Source organism: Osmerus eperlanus, chromosome 14 (genome assembly GCF_963692335.1).
Source record: "Osmerus eperlanus chromosome 14, fOsmEpe2.1, whole genome shotgun sequence".
NCBI lineage: Eukaryota > Metazoa > Chordata > Actinopteri > Osmeriformes > Osmeridae > Osmerus > Osmerus eperlanus.
Window position 1 is genome coordinate 9080044 of NC_085031.1, and position 18309 is coordinate 9098352.

An 18309-nucleotide genomic window follows, 5' to 3' on the forward strand; every position below is an offset into this window, starting at 1 on the left:
ACTGTGGGAAGCCCAATTACTCGCTGGCCACATACACACCTCCCACACAACAGTTATATCCTGGTAACAATAGCATGCAAATATGACAATCTCCAGACTTATGGAAACCACCCCCCAGGTTCTAGGCTTTTGGACCAACCTCCAACTCCATATGGCAGAGCTTGTGGGAAAACCGCCAGGCCAACAAGCAGGTAATTCTTATGGTGGCGGCTGCCCATTTAGACAAGGGTTGTTGCATGTGCTCCTTAACCCACGCTACTCTCCCCCTCAGTTGGAATGTGTTCCTCCACAAAGTTGAAATATTACATCAAAACGCTCGTTTTCAAATAGCAGTCATTTTGATCCTAACAGTCAATAGTCAGTACAGCACATAATCTAGGACCAGAAGCAGACAGTTCATCAGGCCCATTTTGTTGATGCTGATGTGAAAGTCCTTCAACAGGCACTGTGTCCCTGCTGGCATTTGAATGGGTATCTCTCTCTATGTCTGTCCATCTGTCTGTCTCTCAGTCTTCCCTCCCTCTATCTTCTATTCCCCATACCTTTTAAAGACGCCTCCCGTCGAGGTCTTTATCACATTGCGCCCTCCTGAGTGTTGCTGTATCTGATAACCGGAGCTGGAATAGTGAAAAAGGTCACCCTTGGCTGTCTACTGTTGATAAACCAAGTGTGAGGAAAGTCCCGCAGTGCTGCAGAATGGGGCAGGTCAGGTGTGTATATGAGGACATGTATTAGCTGTTAGCACCAGCACGCTTCTACAAGGTTTAGAGTGCACTGCAGGAACCTGTGTTATAAATAACAACTTCGCTGAAAAAAAACAAAATTTGGAAAATCCAAAGGTGCATCGCTGTCTTGCTACATATTAGATATGCAAGTAAGGTTACCGGTACTGTCTAAGCAAGGCCTTATTATGTTGGTGAAAGGGATGTGGAGATCCAGAGAAACAAAGCCTTAACATAGCCATGCTCCCTGCTGGAGTCATTACAGACATACATCTCATTGATTACTGTACACAGAACCGTGCTATTTATTTGTGTATTATTTATTTGTGTATTACAGACTATTTGAATCTCTAATAAACACATACGCACAGGCTCACACAGACAAAAACAACAACACTTGGCTAACAAACTGAGAGTGAAGAGGGAACATAAATGTGTTACTGGGGGGTCAGATGGCTGAGCGGTTAGGGAATTGGGCTAATAATCAGAAGTTTGCCGGTTCGATTCCTGGCCGTGAAAAATGACGTTGTGTCCTTGGGCAAGGCACTTCACCCTACTTGCCTCGGGGGGAATGTCCCTATACTTACTGTAAGTCGCTCTGGATAAGAGCGTCTGCTAAATGACTAAATGTAAATGCACTGTAATGCCTACTTTACCCACAAGGGGACAGTAACACAGATGCAAATGATAGAACAAGTGAATAAAATGCAGATGAAAAACACAATTATTCCCTGTGGTTTGTAATCTCTGGTACAAGTGATTCCTTCGGAGTATGTGTTATATATCAGACTATATACCTCTCTCAGAACACTCCTGGAGTCTACAAGAGCTGATTTTCTGACAGGTCTATTTGTGATGCATTGGTCATGATCGTTGGAATCACTGGCATTATCATGTCTCACTCTGAAATATTGCACACATACACACACACTCGCAATTGCTTTTCAATCAGCAAGGCCTTTGAACACAAAGCAGCTCAGGTCACACCGTCCTCTAAGGGGCATCCAATTTCAGCTCTTTTTGCCTCCAAGGAGGGCAGTTACCCTCTCATTCACCCTGCAGCTCAGCCCCACGCTTCAAACACATTCAGTTCTGAGGACTGATTTAACATTGTGCCAAATCACTGTGTTCCATGGAAAATCACACGTGTACACACACACACACACACACTCACACACACCCAAAGCCATTCATCTCCTGGCTGAGCTGCCATCTGTCGCCAGAGTGTCCAATCTTGAAAGATGACAGAGCCCACAAGAAAGATGACAGAGCCTATTACAAACAGTGAACCAGCCGTTCCTCCCCCTGCGAAAGTTACTCCTAAATTATACATAGAAGATAGGGGGACTAATAGGCCTGAAGCACACTAATAGTGTCTTAAAGGTTGGCCATTTACTTTTTTAATGACTTATAACCTTTAAAGGTGTATTCATGTGGGGGCCAGACAGTTTAAGTGACATCCCACCCTTTCAAACAAGGAGTGGTTCAGGTGCGGGGGTGGGCAGACTAATTATGAACGCCCTGTTGAGAGGACACGGTCTGCCTGACCTTCTAAGAAGGAAGAATACCTCGAAACAGTTCTACCTCACAAAACTGTCTGTGTCTCAATTGTGTTTTGTGAGAAAGAGACACACACAGAGAGAGAGAGAGAGAGAGAGAGAGAGAGAGAGAGAGAGAGAGAGAGAGAGAGAGAGAGAGAGAGAGAGAGAGAGAGAGAGAGAGTGGGTGTTTGTTAACACTCGATATATGCATGTGTACCAGGGTATTGTATGTGTTAAGTCTATGTGTGTTTGTTTATGTGTGCATCTGTACCTACGCTGTATTTGTGTGTGTGTGTGTATTTGTGGACCCCGTCATCTAAATTGTTTCTCCACAAGGGTGTGCTTGATCGTCAGAAAAGGTCACATAGCAAAACACCTTCACCTCCGTGCCCTTCTCAGATAGGAAAAGTTGAACTTTCACACCCAGTTCTTCATTTCCACACAGCTGGGTGCCCGTGTACAAAGCCACTTAATTGACCTATCCACACGGGCACAGGCTTTACCACAGAGCTCCTTCAAATGGGAACACCATCGCTAATCCCTGGTAATTGGCATAGGAGCCCACCAGGAGGAGAGCAGGATAATTGGGAAAGGCTCTGTGACAGACACCTGTGGGTAACATCAATGGTTTAGCCCAGGGTGAGAGGAAATGGCTTTATCACACCTGCCCCCATGCTCTACAGTCTATCTCAGTGACTCATATAGCACACATGGAAATGGTGACTAGTGAGTTTCGGTGATCTGTTTTTCGGCTGAAAATGGTCTCGATCACACAAGTGGTCAATAAGATTTCTGAATGTTCATTGTGTGTACTTATATTGAAATCCATGGGTCTTTACCATAACACAGTATTTTCATTTTTTGAATCTTCACTTAAGTTGTACATTTATGGAATCAAGCGACACCTAACCCGGATGGTGTCTTAAACTGTCTAAAAGTAAAGACTAGAGGATGAGCCTCCAGCAAAAATAGCTATTGTGGGTTTTTTGAGACTATCAGACCGTTGCATATTTATTAGCATGCGTTTGTATACAGCTGTACATTTGCCAAGGGAATTTATTCATTATTTATTTAGGAGAATGTGACAAGAGTCTTGGGTGAATCCACGTAATTCCGTCCAAACAGAAATGGGGGCTCATTCGACAACTGTGGCAACAGACTACTATTAGGTGCCACTGCTTGCAGTCAATCACGATTACGCACGTCGTTAAAGTCCCCTCAACCGGCACCAAACTCTGAGCTGGCCATATGCTAACATCTCATTTGTGGGGACGACAAACCTGGTGAGACTCCCTTCGACTCATACATTAATTCTGTATATATTAAAACGCGGAGAGAGAGGAAGTGCGATAGATGCTGGGGTGGGGAGCCGCGTGACTGATGGCACAAGGCTGACAACCACCAGACTATACCATTGTTTGGATGTAGACCAGGACTCAGCAGCTCCGTTTATTGACTTCAAGATTAAATTATTTTTAATATAATAGGTTTTCTGTACACGTATCGACGGTAACGTGCGCTCCGGGGTTTTGCGTAAACTGGCATCATGCGTAATTTGACACTCTACGTAGACAACAACATTTGTTGAAAGCATATCAACAACATATGATGTTCAGTTCTGAACATAAAATAGCAACGGAGACATTGAATGACTTAACCCGTATTTGCGTCCCAGTGCGTATTTTGGGGGTTTGTACCAATGGGACTTGTTGCTTCCACATCGACTGCATTTGAATAGGCTATTTGATTGAAAACACGTGAATAATGGAGGCGACACACAACGGATCCAACACAACAAGGAATTTAACGAATCAATTCGTTCAACCCCCGTGGCGTATTGCGTTATGGTCAGTAGCATACAGCTCCGTGCTAGCCGTGGCGGTTTTTGGAAACTTAATTGTGATCTGGATCATATTAGCTCACAAGCGGATGAGAACCGTGACGAACTATTTCCTGCTCAACTTGGCTTTCTCTGACGCTTCGATGGCTGCGTTTAACACTCTAATAAATTTTATTTATGCTGCCCATGGCGAGTGGTACTTTGGTGAAGCCTACTGCAAGTTCCACAACTTCTTCCCTGTCACCGCAGTCTTCGCAAGTATCTACTCGATGACAGCAATTGCTTACGACAGGTGAGTTGGGGACACTAAACAAGTACAATGAATACATAGGCCTATGTTATCATAAGTGTGTAAACTGATCATTGTTATGATTGAGCCATAGTAACGCACATAGTCTTAGAGATCATTCATATTACGATTTCCACATGACCCTGGATGATGTATAAGTATGCTGGCTCCAGTCACTCTTAGACTGACTCTTGCACAAGTGAGTGAGAGTACAGCCAATCCCTTCTGAGTTGTTTGGTGAAAAGATATCTGGTGACAGAACTAGAAAACCAGCCAGAGCTGATCCCCAGTGTTGATCTCTGATCTTCTGACATCTAAACCCTGTGAACTCAGGTACATGGCCATCATCCATCCCTTGAAGCCTCGCCTGTCGGCCACTGCCACCAAGGTGGTGATCGTGTGTATCTGGGCTCTGGCTGTGGCCCTGGCCTTCCCTCTCTGCTTCTACTCCACCCTCCGCAGGATGCCTCGCAGGACCATCTGCTACGTGGCCTGGCCTCGACCCGCGGACGACTCCTTCATGTGAGGGGGTACACACACCAATACAAGCACACACACATGCAGACACACACGCACCAACACACGCCTGTTCAAAAGCACTTCATTATAAATGAATAGCAGATTGTGAAATGATCACCATCACCCCAGTAATAAATGGGTGTTGGGTCAGTTCAATCAGGAGAGACCTGGGATGAGTGAAAGAAGTTTATTACATAATAATAAATGTACTATGGTGTTTGGAGCTTGAACCCCACGAGGAATTATATAGATCAACGGGCGCCTGCCCAACGCCCGAAGAAGAATCCCCCACGGAGTCCAGACACTGATGGCGGTGGCGGAAGCCGACGACCAATCGAGCCGAAGACTGAGACGGAACCTGGTGGTGACGGGGTGGTGGAGGGTCGCGCACTTGATAGCATGAACAAACTACACAGGGAGAGAACCATATTTAAAGGCACGGATCATGTGACGATAGGTGGGAGCGCTAATCGACCTGAGCCCCAGTGACCGCCCGACCAGAGAACGGGGGAAGGTCGGGCGTTCTTAGCGGGGGGAATGAGTAGTGTACACTACGATTAAGCCCGAGTGCAGGGATTGGTCTTGCCTGACTGAACTTGCGCAAGCTTCATATGGCTGAGCGGTTAGGGAGTCGGGCTATTAAACAGAAGGTTGTTGGTTCGATTCCTGTCCGCGTCAATTGATGTTGTGTCCTTGGGCAAGGCACTTCACCCTACTTGCCTCGGGGGGAATGTCCCTGTACTTACTGTAAGTCGCTCTGGATAAGAGCATAAGAGCATGGATAAATGACTAAATGTAAATGTAATCGTGGGTGTTTATGATATCTCACCTCATTGTGTCCAGGTGGGGAAGTATAGGCCCTACTGATATCAGATTTGCTGTCAAGAATGTTAATCCTATGCCAATGGAAATACACTGACCATACTTACTGTTTGTGTGCAGGTACCACATCATCGTGATGGTGCTGGTGTACCTGCTGCCCCTAGTGGTGATGGGCATCACCTACACCATCGTGGGCGTGACCTTGTGGGGAGGAGAGATCCCTGGGGACTCTTCAGACAACTACCACGGACAGCTCAGAGCCAAGAGGAAGGTGCGACACCACTACACACCATGTGACCTCATCTTTGATTTATTTTAATCCCGCAACCATCTAGGGAACATTGTATTTTTATTTAGTTTGATTCATTGTATGTCTGTCCAGTGATGCCCCAATTGAAAGCGAAAGAAATGGTTTTAGAGTAAAAAACGAATTCTAGTGAATCATAAAATGCATTATGTCATAACGGTCATGGTGCATATTCAGCCATGGGAACCACAAACTCAGTCAGGTTATGTGGGGATTAAATCCTTCACAACTCGCATGATCAACATCTATCTTTTAATCTGTAGGATTAACAAAGCAAATATCATCATCATAAATGCCTGAGACCACAGGGTGCTCTCTGGGATTATTTGGGAACACCTATCTACGGTGCCAGGGGAGGTCCTTATTGAAAGCTCAGATTCATTCAGATTATTCTCTGACCTGATTACAGCAGGTCTCCTGCGTTCAGGAGATTTAGATAGTTTGATACTTGAATATGGTGATAAGGTATTGCAGATGCAGTCATGTGTGTGTGCACATGAGAATGGACAGAACATCTGAAACATCAACCCCATTTTAAGATGTTTTGATACTTCTTGGATCACAGTCAAAACGTTTCTGATGTATTGTTAAAGAAACCTCCAAAAAGGTCATCCTGGTTTGTTTTACATTCCACTGTGGGTGCCTGTTTAATTTAGTTCATTTTCCAGAGAAATCATTTTAGTTCTGGAGACAATCAGCATTATTTCATAGGAAAGAGTTTAAACAATCCAAGGGACAGCTCATCATGAAATAAATGGTCTCCCGGGTTGGAGATGAGAGGTCTTTATTACCAAGTAATGGTCACCTCTCTCAGGTGTGACACAGCTGGTGGAGGTTGATAACAGAGCCTCATCTGTCTGCCCCCGAGCCCCACACAAGCTCCTCACCAGCCCGCCATCATCACACCTGATGAGCAGCTGTGGAGGCCTCGTCAGCGGCCCACCTTTCCTTCTCTTTGTGTCGGCCTTTGTCAGACGAGGGGGCGAGAGCTAACCATCATGCACTGCTCTCTTGTCTCATTAGAGCCAGATGTGTCATCCACACAAACCTGGCAGTTTCCTTCACTTTGATGCACACTAAATATATCACTATGAAGGAAGGAGTCCATCCTGGAGGTGGGTGGAATGTTCCGGGCAGGAAAGTGGTATTGCGTATTTTTTCTAAATTGCTAGTCTGCTATATTGGTTGGGATTCTGAAAGGACTGCTAGTAATAACAGTCCTTTTATAAAGTGGCCCTGCTAGTCATTGTGCACACTGCCTCCCCCCAGTCCAGTCCAGGAGTTGCTCTTTGGTTTAATGGTTAGATGTTTGGATTCCTGTATGGCAGTTAGATTCCCTCCTGTTGCATGCAGGTGAAACCTCACACCTTGAAGGCGCTATGAAGAAGGTTTTTCAGGTGACCATGGTTCACTTTCTAGTCCCAGATCATGCTTTTGAATGGCTGCTCCCTGCGACTCGCCAGAAAACAATCAGTGTAATTTCTAATCAGGTGTTTAGAGGGACAATTGGATCGACAGACGGCAATCACGGCCAAATCCACAGGGTCACTTGTTCACTGGCAGTTCAGGCATGATGAAGTGGGAACAGCAGATGGTTAATGGGCCCTCTCCAGAGATAAAAAGAAACCTTCCTCACAGAAAAAAAACGATCTTTGTAAGTGAAATCTCAAAACCCCAAACCACCATTACATATTCAGAACTCGTAGACAACAAGACCTGAGAAGGAATACGAGTATGTGTCATTGGCCACAACAATACAGCACATTGCTGCTAGGGGAGAGATTGGAAGATTTTGTGGGGATCTTTGGGGACTTAAAGATGCAATCAGCCCATTGCTGTCTCTCTGAAAGCACTGGATCCTGGAGATGAAGGTCTCATTGTCCTAAAGTGATATTGGTTTCTTATCACATGAATGTGTCTGGTAGAGGAACGGCTCAGTGTCTTATAATTCTGTAGTGATTCTAGTGTGTGTTTTGGAAGCATTTTAAGAATGGTTATAGTTGGCATGTATGTGTTGTGGGTGCAATTTAGCCTTCATGGGTTATCTGAAGGACAGTTTGTGATTGCGGTTTTTAACACACAAATACAGTATATGTATTAAAGAAAAAGCTATGGTTCCTGTCCTAAAAATATATTGTTAATGGTGTTACAGAGAGACTTAAAATAGCCACCTGACAACTGAAAGGTTGACGTTGCCCACATTGGTCTCAAGTACTTTCAACCCCACACAGACCTGGCCTAAGACAATGCGAGGCTGTGATACACAGCGTGTGACGACAGTGTGTCGCACGCTGTTGGTGATAGTCACCAACCATCTGTAGAATTATCTTTTTATCTGAAAACCTGTCTTGTGCACTGCATTACTCATAAAGGAACATGCTCTCTGGGTGATGTGTCACTGACCATTTCTGCCTTTCTACTTGATGGTTATTTTTTCAGCTTTTCTTTCCATTTGTATTCTGGTTTTAAAATCCAGACTGCATTTGAGTTTTGACTGGCAGGGGGAGGGCAGCTATTTTGGTAGTGTGAGAGGTGTCATCATAGGCAGTGTGGCTGTGTGCATGAGTGTGTGTGTGTGTGTCCACAGGTCCCTCTTTGTCTTCAGCTCATGTTAATTTTAGAGGACCAATTGGGGAAGCAATGTTCTTCACCTGTTTGTTTCCCTCTAAATGTATCTTCTCAACTCTCTCACAAACAAGCACACATATTACACACATTTCACTCATTCTGTGGTAGGTGGTGAAGATGATGATCATCGTGGTGGTGACCTTCGCCCTCTGTTGGCTGCCGTACCACGTCTACTTCATCGTGACGGGCCTCATCAAGTACCTGAACAGGTGGAAGTTCATCCAGCAGGTGTACCTGTCAGTGCTGTGGCTGGCCATGAGCTCCACCATGTACAACCCCATCATCTACTGCTGTCTGAATAGCAGGTAGGCTAAACACACACACACACACACACACACACTGATATAAAGCGACTAAAGCAAAGTTTCGCATTCTGCATGTCAACATAGTTTCAGTTGACCATGTCTACATCTGTGATACAGTACCGGGATAATAAAGAAATCAGTGTTTTTTATTCACTCATCTTCTCGCATTTGATTTTGTGACAACCCATGGAAGAGTTTGTCTCCGTTTGGGTCCCAGGTTCCGGGCGGGCTTCAAGCGAGCATTCCGCTGGTGCCCGTTCGTGCACGTGTCCAGTTACGACGACCTGGAGCTGCAGATGACCCGACTCCGCCCTGGCAACCAGAGCAGCATGTGCACGCTGTCGCGTATGGAGACCAGTATCAGCAGCCACCGTAGCAAGAAGAAGAAGAGCCCTGCCTCCCACACCAATGGAGAGGCCGCCGCTGCTGAATGCTCTGACCCAACCGTGGTCAGATCTAGCCTGTACAGCAACCCCGAGGATCCAAAGGAGCAGTTCTCCTGAGAGACGGACGAGTTCAGAGGTTAACACTTGGGGAGAGGTCAATACTGGGGGCAAGGTTAGAGAGAGATCAACACTGGGTCTGTGGACCAGTGGATTCAGTGTTAACACCATGGTGGTAGTTGCAGGATCTTTACTGCCCTCTACTGTGCTGTAATCGTTAGTGTTGGTCGTATTATGTTTCCGAATCACGTCTAAAGAACACAGCGCTTTGATTCAACTATTAGTACTAGAGATTGTCTGTGTGTTACTGAATCTTAACCAGTCTCTTCTTCTGTACAAACTCACAATGTGTCTCTGCGGATCTTTAAAACCTAGTTTGCATAAGTATTGATTCTAATTAGTAGTGATGATATCGACTTAAGCGGTTTGTTACAGTAAGTGCATACGAATGTAATAAACGATGATGCCTTTAACTTCCATATATCCACAGGTATTGTTTTGGCTATGGCAGGTGTACTGCATCAGACCCACATAAGAATCTCTCCCTAGTCAGTACAGAGTCAGAGACAGAGTCATCTTTTCTAGAACATTCAGTTAGAAGGAAGAATTACAAGGTTCCTTATGTGGATCATGAACGTCATACTGTAAATCTGTTTATTTTGGCTGATCATTGGCTGCTGGACTGATTGACAACAATGCCGACTGTGCGTCCTGGGGTGGACTTTAACCTCGAGGCACCGGACTGAAAATATATTAAATGCCTTAACGTCCATCAGCAATTTCCTGAAGTGAAAGAACATGGCATCTCCTCACAAATGAAAAAGAATTGACAAAAAGACCAAAAAGAAACATCATGTCCGTTGTTTCTGTTATTGGTAGGCAGGCTAGAAATTATCTTTCAGCTGAATTTAAATTATTTGAAGCTGTAACAATAATATTGTCACAAAAGTGTCACTTTTCTGAGAACACAGACTCATTTTCTTGTGTGTGAGTAAGGACCTGTAAATGTAACCTGGTATCACACCTTTTTGTGCTTGTGATACCAGATTGGTAAATGGCATAATTGGATGCTATCTGGTTGTTATTTATTATTTATTCTGTATTCATTGAGAGGTGCATTTAAAGTGTACATAAACTGTGATCTGCTTCAGTGCATGTGCCTAAACATGCGCACATACATATACACCATTGTGCATTCCATAAGGATGAAAATAACAGTGCATTACTGTACAGTATAAAAGGATTATGACAGTGTTGAGGTATTAACCACAATATAAAAGCTTTTTTATATTGCGCAAAGAGATTATGCAAGGGCCTGGCTTCTCATTAAACATGACTGTGTCATGTTCTCCAACTCTCCAGTGTCAATCACTTGGTCAACTCGCCCCCTCATCCCCTCCTCTCACTCTCTTACATCTATAACCTATTTTGTATAAAGCATACACCCAGTGTTTTTAGCTAACTGCACATTTGTCCATCAATTACGTAAATGCAAATACTTTTGGGGGGGTTTCCAATATGTTTTTGTTCCAATAACTTGTGTTTTACTTTCAGTTTTTTTAGGTTAAATACTGAGCTGTTAGGTATGTGTTCATGTATTGACCTGCTAGATTTAGATTTGTTTGTATTGCTAGTTGGCTTTTGTGGATTCAAAATATGTGATTGTCTGGCTTTTTCTTGTACAAATAATGTTCAACAAATGTTCTTTTATTGAAACAATCCTTAATTTTTCTACTCTGGCCATTATGAGGCTGTGTGCTGAAAATGTGGGGTGGGTAAGGGCATGTTGAATAGCCTACCTTTAGACTTATATAGTACATGTGAGTGCTTGCCTTAATTCTTCTTAATAAACTTTGGCTCAAATCCTGTCAAGGCTTGGGTGATCACAAACTTGCCTGAACATCACCGTAGGCTGGTGCATAACACCTTATGTTAAAGAGATATATCCTGGCTCTTAACCAGGATATACGTCTGGTAACCAATCAGTTTACCAGACGAAATATAAACTCTGTTATATGTGTCTTTTTACAACAATGTGATTCTAACAGAACATGATTTCTTGAATTGTATACAAATATTGTGATAACATGTTATTTACATTAGTAAGTGTAGTTCAGTATGTTAACCATAATGGTGCATATGTAATTAAACAAGCCTCTTTTGTCAGTAATAGGAGATTAAATGATCCACTAATTGTGGAGACATTCTACCTTCTACAATTATATCCTTATCCTTAGGTAGTGCTGCCAGGCCAGCAGTTATGAAGTTAGTCTAATAAACATGTTGAAGAGTTGGTACAGCCCTCCCACTGCATACTTTCCATTCCCTTCCTGTGGGACATGCCAGTAAGCGAAGCTTCCTCTCTCTCTGTCTCTCTCTCTTATCCTTCTTTGGCCTGTTGTTTCAACTCTTTCTCACACTCACTGTGTATGTCTCTCTTGCTGTCTCACTCATGTTTTCTCTCACTGCCTCTGTTTCTTTCTCTCACACAACCACAAACACAGATTCCCACTTACATAAAGACCTAGTTGAATGATGCTGTATATGGTAGTACCAAATTTCAACTTAATGTGTCTTAAAGAGATAATGTACACTTCTTGATGGGTAAGCCATGACATTTATTCTGCAGACAAACAACGTAAGGTGTTACACAAATGTAACTTCCTGTTTACTTTAGTAATTGAATGTCTCCACTGCTAGCATGAGGAGGAACATGGATGAATGCAGGTGAAGGCTGAGGCAAAATATTTATTTATTTATGAACACAGGGAAGCTTTATCTATGTATTTCTCTCTCTTTTTTCCTTTCTCTCTCTGTGGTCAGGCTTGGTAAGATGCAATACTCAGGGAGGCAGAAAGAGACAAAGCCATCAGGTGGAACGCTTTGCTGGTTAGCCATTGCGGAGTGGAGCTTGGAACTGTAGTAGGTCTGAGAGGGAGGAGACGTACAAAAGGATACATTGTTTTTGAAACGGTAAACATTCTGTAACATCATCATACATGCAGCTAACCACAGTGTATACTGTGGGAGAAATCAAAGATTTCCTATGTGCTTATGTTGATCACAATCAGTGAAACCACTATTGCTATTATTATCTCAAATATATACTTTAGGCTGAAGGACAGCCTTTCATGGCCCAGGGGGAGACTAGTCTGGGGGTTGAGAGAACCACTACACTTTACATCAGCCTAGATTCTAAGACTTCTTATAATGGAAGATTGTTTTAAAATACTGTAGCTGTCGTTTCCACGATTGTCTGGCGGTTGAACACCAGACAATTTAATTTAATCTTAATTTTCTGTATTCACTATAAAAGCCTTCACGCCTTAGAGAGACTTGCAAATACCTCTGTGTGTCTGAGTTGGTCATTATTCTTGTCTCGGGGGGTATTACTGTCTTTCCAATCAGTTGATTGTCTAATACTTAAAACTCAGAAGCTGAACTTATAGTGACACTGTTCCAGTGTAGACAGACATAAAACACATTCCGTCATTCTTGGACAAAGATGGTAAGAGAATAGACAGGAAATGTGGCATTAAGGCCTCAGCCACTTTCGCTCTAAAGGGGCCTTAGTCACTAGGGCAATAAATACGAACAATTTCTTCCACAATACTGGTGACAGCCTTACCTTGGAAAGTATTGACAGTCATGGTTGCTTTCATTCTTTAAACTGCTCAAGACAATCAAAGTGTAGCTGTTATCGTCCTCAGTATGCTTCTTCACCTCCTCTACCTGGAACACTTCTGCTGGAGACAGCAGCCAGGAGCCAACATCACTTGGCTGACATGCGCTCTTATACAGGTCAATGGCCGAGCAGGTGGTGATCTTAAAAACGGTTTCAGACTCTTCAACTACATTAGAAAGATTTTCTTCGGCAGAGACAAAGCTGCCGAATCTGACCTTTGACCCTACGCCTGCTGTGTACACCGTCTCAGATCCATGAAATAAAGTCTGGCACTTTCTGGGTTTCAAAACCTGGAAGGAATCCATTAGCAGGAAGTGAAAAGACTTGAACTGGAAGTCCTTGATGTAGACATTGGCATTTCCACCCAGAGTCTCAACTCCCTTTGTGAAACTGTCACGGAAGCTTTTATTGTGTCCATAAATCGCCAACGCTTTGGTGTGCATTTCATCTCCTCCTGGTATTGGTGCTTTACAGGCTTCTTGTTGCCAGGCTGAGCTGAGCTCAGTGGTGGCAAGCTCCCGTTCCAACAACTCCCTGATAACTACCTGGAACATCTCGTCCCGGCAGTTTTTATACTGGTCGTCCACTGCATTGGGTGCCATGTCCAGATCTTTAGACTCAATCATCTGTTGAGGTTTGGAATGTAGACATATTTACTTTAGCAAACTATACACCCTGGGTTTTCTGTGGTACCATCAGTGTATTTTTTTGTTATTTGTAACACAGGTACAAGTACCTTGTACAAGTACAGGTACAATACATTGGAATTCTGTGTAGGAGGATCTAAATCTTAATTCCTAATAAAGAAATTCAAATCTTACGTGAGCAGTATTCTTAAAAACAATATATACATTATATCTACTACATATATATAATTGTTTAACTTTTTTTCCCAAAAGCCTTATAATCCCATGTGAAAGTTGTTACTTTACCTTAAGTGTAGCAATCAGGAAAAATACAAGAGTCAGTTCACTCATTTTGCCAGCAATGTCGTACTTTTCTGTTTTGGAATAAGACAATATTAAAAACAGTTAAAATCCATTCAGAGTGTGAGTGCAACACACATTCACCCAATCCCTTGGTAATTCACACACACACACACACACACACACACACACACACACACACACATAGAGTATACAAACCAAACAAACTATATCCAGAAATTGAAATGGCCTGTGTACGTCTTCTCTAGAAGGATCAATAAGAGAGGAGCAGGATAGTATTACTTTGATGGAAAATAGATTGTTTTACCCCTGAAACGACTCCCTCTCTAGACAATCCTGACCCAGATGAGATACAGTAACACAGTTCTGAAAACTTTGGACTGCAAATCGTTTGAGAGGAAAAGAAAGAATATCCAGATTTAAAAACATACCGTTGGAAATGTTGTAGTGCTGTTAATGAAATCACTCGGAACAAGAAAGTGAATCAGAGTTTCCTGCAGGCTTCATGAGCTGTTCACCCTATTTTCCTCTTCACTCTCTTGTGCAGGAAACCAAGCCCCTTATCTTGGCAACACAATCATTTTTCTTCTCCTGAAGGAAATAACATAGTGTTTTTTTCCATGAGCTTGGTGTTGACCAGTTTTGCTAACCTAAGATCTGGCTGTCTATGGTGATTTGTGCATTCAGGATTATTTTACAGGCACAGTGGGATTTTCTCAACATTGTCTTTGGCAGACTTTTGCAACATCAGTGTTGCATACCTCAGGAGCTAAGTACTGTTGAGTCGGTTAGAATCACAGACAGTACTTCACTTTTAAGGAAAACTCTTTTGAGTGTTAGAAAACTGATTATGATGATTGTGATGATTAGTGAGGGCATATCACAAGGACTAATTTATTAAAAACCATGCTCCAGCTTCATTTCCATTTTATTTAAACCCAACATCCTTAAATGTATTACATGGAACACTAATTTTTACAGACAAAGAAAATAATATTTTGTATTTAAAATGTGTATATCAAAATACTGTTGCTCAATAACAATATGATAATCATTAGTGTTGAATCACAAGGTGTCCCCTGAGGAATTTCTGATGATTGACTACCCTCTAGGGGTAACACAGAACAACAAATATTGGGTGATGAGTCATGATGGGAGAAGAAATGTGTGTTTTACCAGATTATAGTTTTTGGCAGAGTACCCAAAGGACAAATCTCTGACCACTGATTATTCAATTTAAAGGATAACAGGATGGGAAAATGTAGATGGTGAATGTCAGAGCTGCACAATGTTGTGTACACATGGATGACTAATATAAATTCCCACAATGAAATCCATCTTAATCTTAAAGTGATCTGGGTGCAGTTTTTCTCAGTTGCTTTCATACCTACATTTCTCAGATCACAATTGAAACTTGTTCAACCTCCACATCTTCAAAAAAATGTATGCATCATAAAAGCAATAACTTATTCTTATGAACAAATTGCTATTGATTTTGTACATTAATGCAAATGTATATTCATGCAAATGAATTTAGCCTACAATTGTCTGCTGTGTCCTACATTATCAATTGTTTATGTCATGTTTATCAATGTATATAGGTTTTTTGTTGAATAGTCTTACCCCATCATTGTCATAAAAAACCTTGAGGTTTCTGTTTCTTCTATTTTGAATCAGGCTATTCAGGTAACACAAAAAAACTCATACTCTCAACTACTACTATGACATGTTTTGATCCATGAGGCTTTGAAAGAGGGACATTTCAGATGCTCCTCATCTGTACATCCATTGTAAATCCGTTTGTCACCACAAACAATACCACTGCACTGTTTTTATCATTCAGAGGACCTGCATTGTTTTGATGAACAAACAATTGGATGATGTCCCTCTGCTCCTTGTACAGGTGAAGCAACTCTCTCATGACAAACTCCACCCATCGTTTCATTACAGGCTCTCAGATTACAACACAGCTGAAAAACAGCACGCAACTTTCAAGTGCAAAGAAGACAGATTAATGTATGTAACTATGTATTTTTTGTTTTATTTAGTTTACACATTGCTACGGTGTTCATGTCAGCTGCAAGTGTGTTTAGAGACTCAATAGACAGGACATCAGCAGCAACAGCATAGCCCCATCATTTGGCAAAGAGTTGGAGGAACCAGTTAGCCTCTCAGGCCTGAAGAAAAAAAAAGGTTTGCATGAGAAAGTAGGCTACAAACAGTGCAAATCTGTTTTAGAAAGTTTGATCATGTATTGGTACTACATTACCTTAGATATGAACATTCATGTCTCTGATACTTTCCTATGATAGGTTTCAAAGTGATGGATGTCCTTTCTTCGTGTGTGAGAATTTCCACATTGGTTACCTTAAATTTCTCATATGGAGGGATTATCATCTCAATGTCTCTTAGACAAGAATAATCATTCACATCAGTTGCTTGACATGACACCATCTTGAACTCAGTGGTGCAAAAGCCTTCCATGAAAGCACCTGCCCAGTGGTAGGCACCCAAACGTACAACTGAGTTCACTTTTGTCATTTTAAAGTTGGTGTGAGATCCACTTATGACGTTGAAACAGCCGTTTGTCTTATTCAGCATTCTAAGGGCATCTGTCAATAGAAAGTGCAGAGATTTGTAGCGAAAGTCACTTTTATAAATGTCAGCATTAGCTCCTTTGGTCCTTACTTCGGCATTGAATTTATAATAGAAGATAAAGTTGCTTGTGAAAACTGCAAGTGCAATACTGTGCTCCTCTTGGGCTCCTGGTATCTGCTTACTACACCTTTTCCCATCTTTCCAAGCTTCCAAGTAATCCGAGTCTGCTTGCAGTTCTTTTTCCAGCAATCCTCCTGGTTCCAGAACTTTCTGAAGCATTCCCTCTCCACAGTTGAGATACTGGTCATCAAATGAGTTCAGCTCCATTGTCATGCCTGCTTGAGTAGCAGAGTGCAAGGCTGTTGTTTGAGCCTTGGTTACTCTACCAGCCTGACACAAGTGGGAAAGGGATAGCGCACATGAATCACACGTCCTTTACAAAAACATGGTGCATGCTTACACAATGTAGCAATCATTGGTGATTCCAACTTATGAATGTATATCTTAATAATGCTATTGTATTCCCTTCAGGCTGATTTGTTTGTTTCTGTGGCATTTGTTTTAGCTATAATAAAATGAGACAAAAATGCATACATGCAAAGGATCCCTTCTACTCACCACCATGCTCATGATGATAATCAGAATGTGGTGTTTCATAGAAACACCCATGACAGAGAAACGGTGTCTCAACAGCCTATTACTAGAAGACTGAAAAAAAGCATCTCCTAAACGAACACATGTAAATGTAAGCTAATGTAAATGCTGCAGTCCCTGTGCTCTGCTCAGACTGGTATGAAGTGATCCAGAAAGCTGAATAAGAGGTGTCAATGTCCAAACGTCACAGCAGCTTGGATCACACCGTAGATAGACAGGACAATATGGAAGTTTAAGACACAGATTAAGTTACTGGTTTGCATTATGATATGATACATGAATAGTAAGTAATGTAATAGTCAAGACTGGTTGTACGATGATAAAGAAAACAGGTTTGATTACAATATGGGTGACGAAAACAAGTTTATCTGACAAATATTTCGCTTCTTAACATTTTCTACCACCTTTTCCCTATTGGAAAGGGATCAGCAAAGCTGAACTTTGTGTACTATCTTCCCAGTGGTCTTTCTTTATCAAGACTTGATAGATAGACATGAATTCATATTACTGCATAGTTAGACTATAGAACTAGTGCAAAATCTGAATGAACTGCAACAACAGTTGCTCATTTTGAGCTCTCTGAACTGTTAGACTACTCTACAGACCGACATGGGCCAATTCAGTATATTAAAGTAGGATGACATGATAAATAGAAAATACAGGTCAGTTTACATAGGTCTTTTGCTATTGAGCAATTGAGAAAAGTCACAGGATTTTAAGGAGGGGGGTGGAGATACCCTTTTGATAGACAACTGTGTACCCTTAAGTTAAACCATTGCAAACAGTTACACATAATGTATAATAAGACTCGGGAGTAACGAGTAGTCTCAGAGTGATTCGTTCATTTTCTGGTGGCCGACATAAAAAAAAAAAGTAAGGGGCTCCTAGCTCTCGATGCTAGTTTACCCATTTAGGATTGGTTTCAAACTTAGCAAAAATATGGAAAAACTATTCTATGAAAAAGCTAGTATGAGCCACGTTCGAGAATCGAACAACAATTATTGGGGGA

The 18309-nt window shown here is 42.1% G+C and overlaps 2 protein-coding genes across 2 annotated transcripts; one reads left to right on the plus strand and one right to left on the minus strand.

The window, feature by feature from the left end:
* Positions 1 to 3431: 3431 nt before the first annotated feature.
* LOC134033258 (neuromedin-K receptor-like) lies at positions 3432 to 11284 on the plus strand. The gene is made up of 5 exons (XM_062477355.1): positions 3432 to 4395; positions 4726 to 4914; positions 5854 to 6004; positions 8777 to 8973; positions 9191 to 11284. The coding sequence occupies exons 1-5, from the start codon at positions 4028 to 4030 to the stop codon at positions 9474 to 9476; spliced, it is 1191 nt and encodes a 396-aa protein (XP_062333339.1). The 5' UTR covers positions 3432 to 4027; the 3' UTR covers positions 9477 to 11284.
* A 726-nt stretch (positions 11285 to 12010) lies between these two features.
* Positions 12011 to 14655, minus strand: si:ch211-145b13.6 (ecto-ADP-ribosyltransferase 4). Its single transcript, XM_062477372.1, has 4 exons — positions 14480 to 14655; positions 14034 to 14101; positions 13045 to 13727; positions 12011 to 12344 (listed from the first exon to the last, which is right to left on the minus strand). Exons 2-4 carry the CDS (start codon positions 14076 to 14078, stop codon positions 12236 to 12238), a joined length of 837 nt encoding a protein of 278 aa, XP_062333356.1. The 5' UTR covers positions 14079 to 14101; positions 14480 to 14655; the 3' UTR covers positions 12011 to 12235.
* Positions 14656 to 18309: the final 3654 nt, after the last annotated feature.

Coding starts and splice junctions, on each gene's coding strand:
- LOC134033258 (XM_062477355.1), top strand. CDS start 4,028: ATGGAGGCGACACACAACGGATCCAACACAACAAGGAATTTAACGAAT. Junction 6,005..8,776: donor AGCTCAGAGCCAAGAGGAAG/GTGCGACACCAC, acceptor ATTCTGTGGTAG/GTGGTGAAGATGATGATCAT. Junction 8,974..9,190: donor TACTGCTGTCTGAATAGCAG/GTAGGCTAAACA, acceptor TTTGGGTCCCAG/GTTCCGGGCGGGCTTCAAGC.
- si:ch211-145b13.6 (XM_062477372.1), bottom strand. CDS start 14,078: ATGAGTGAACTGACTCTTGTATTTTTCCTGATTGCTACACTTAAG. Junction 13,728..14,033: donor TCCTGATTGCTACACTTAAG/GTAAAGTAACAA, acceptor AAACCTCAACAG/ATGATTGAGTCTAAAGATCT. Junction 12,345..13,044: donor GACTGTCAATACTTTCCAAG/GTAAGGCTGTCA, acceptor CCTCCCTCTCAG/ACCTACTACAGTTCCAAGCT.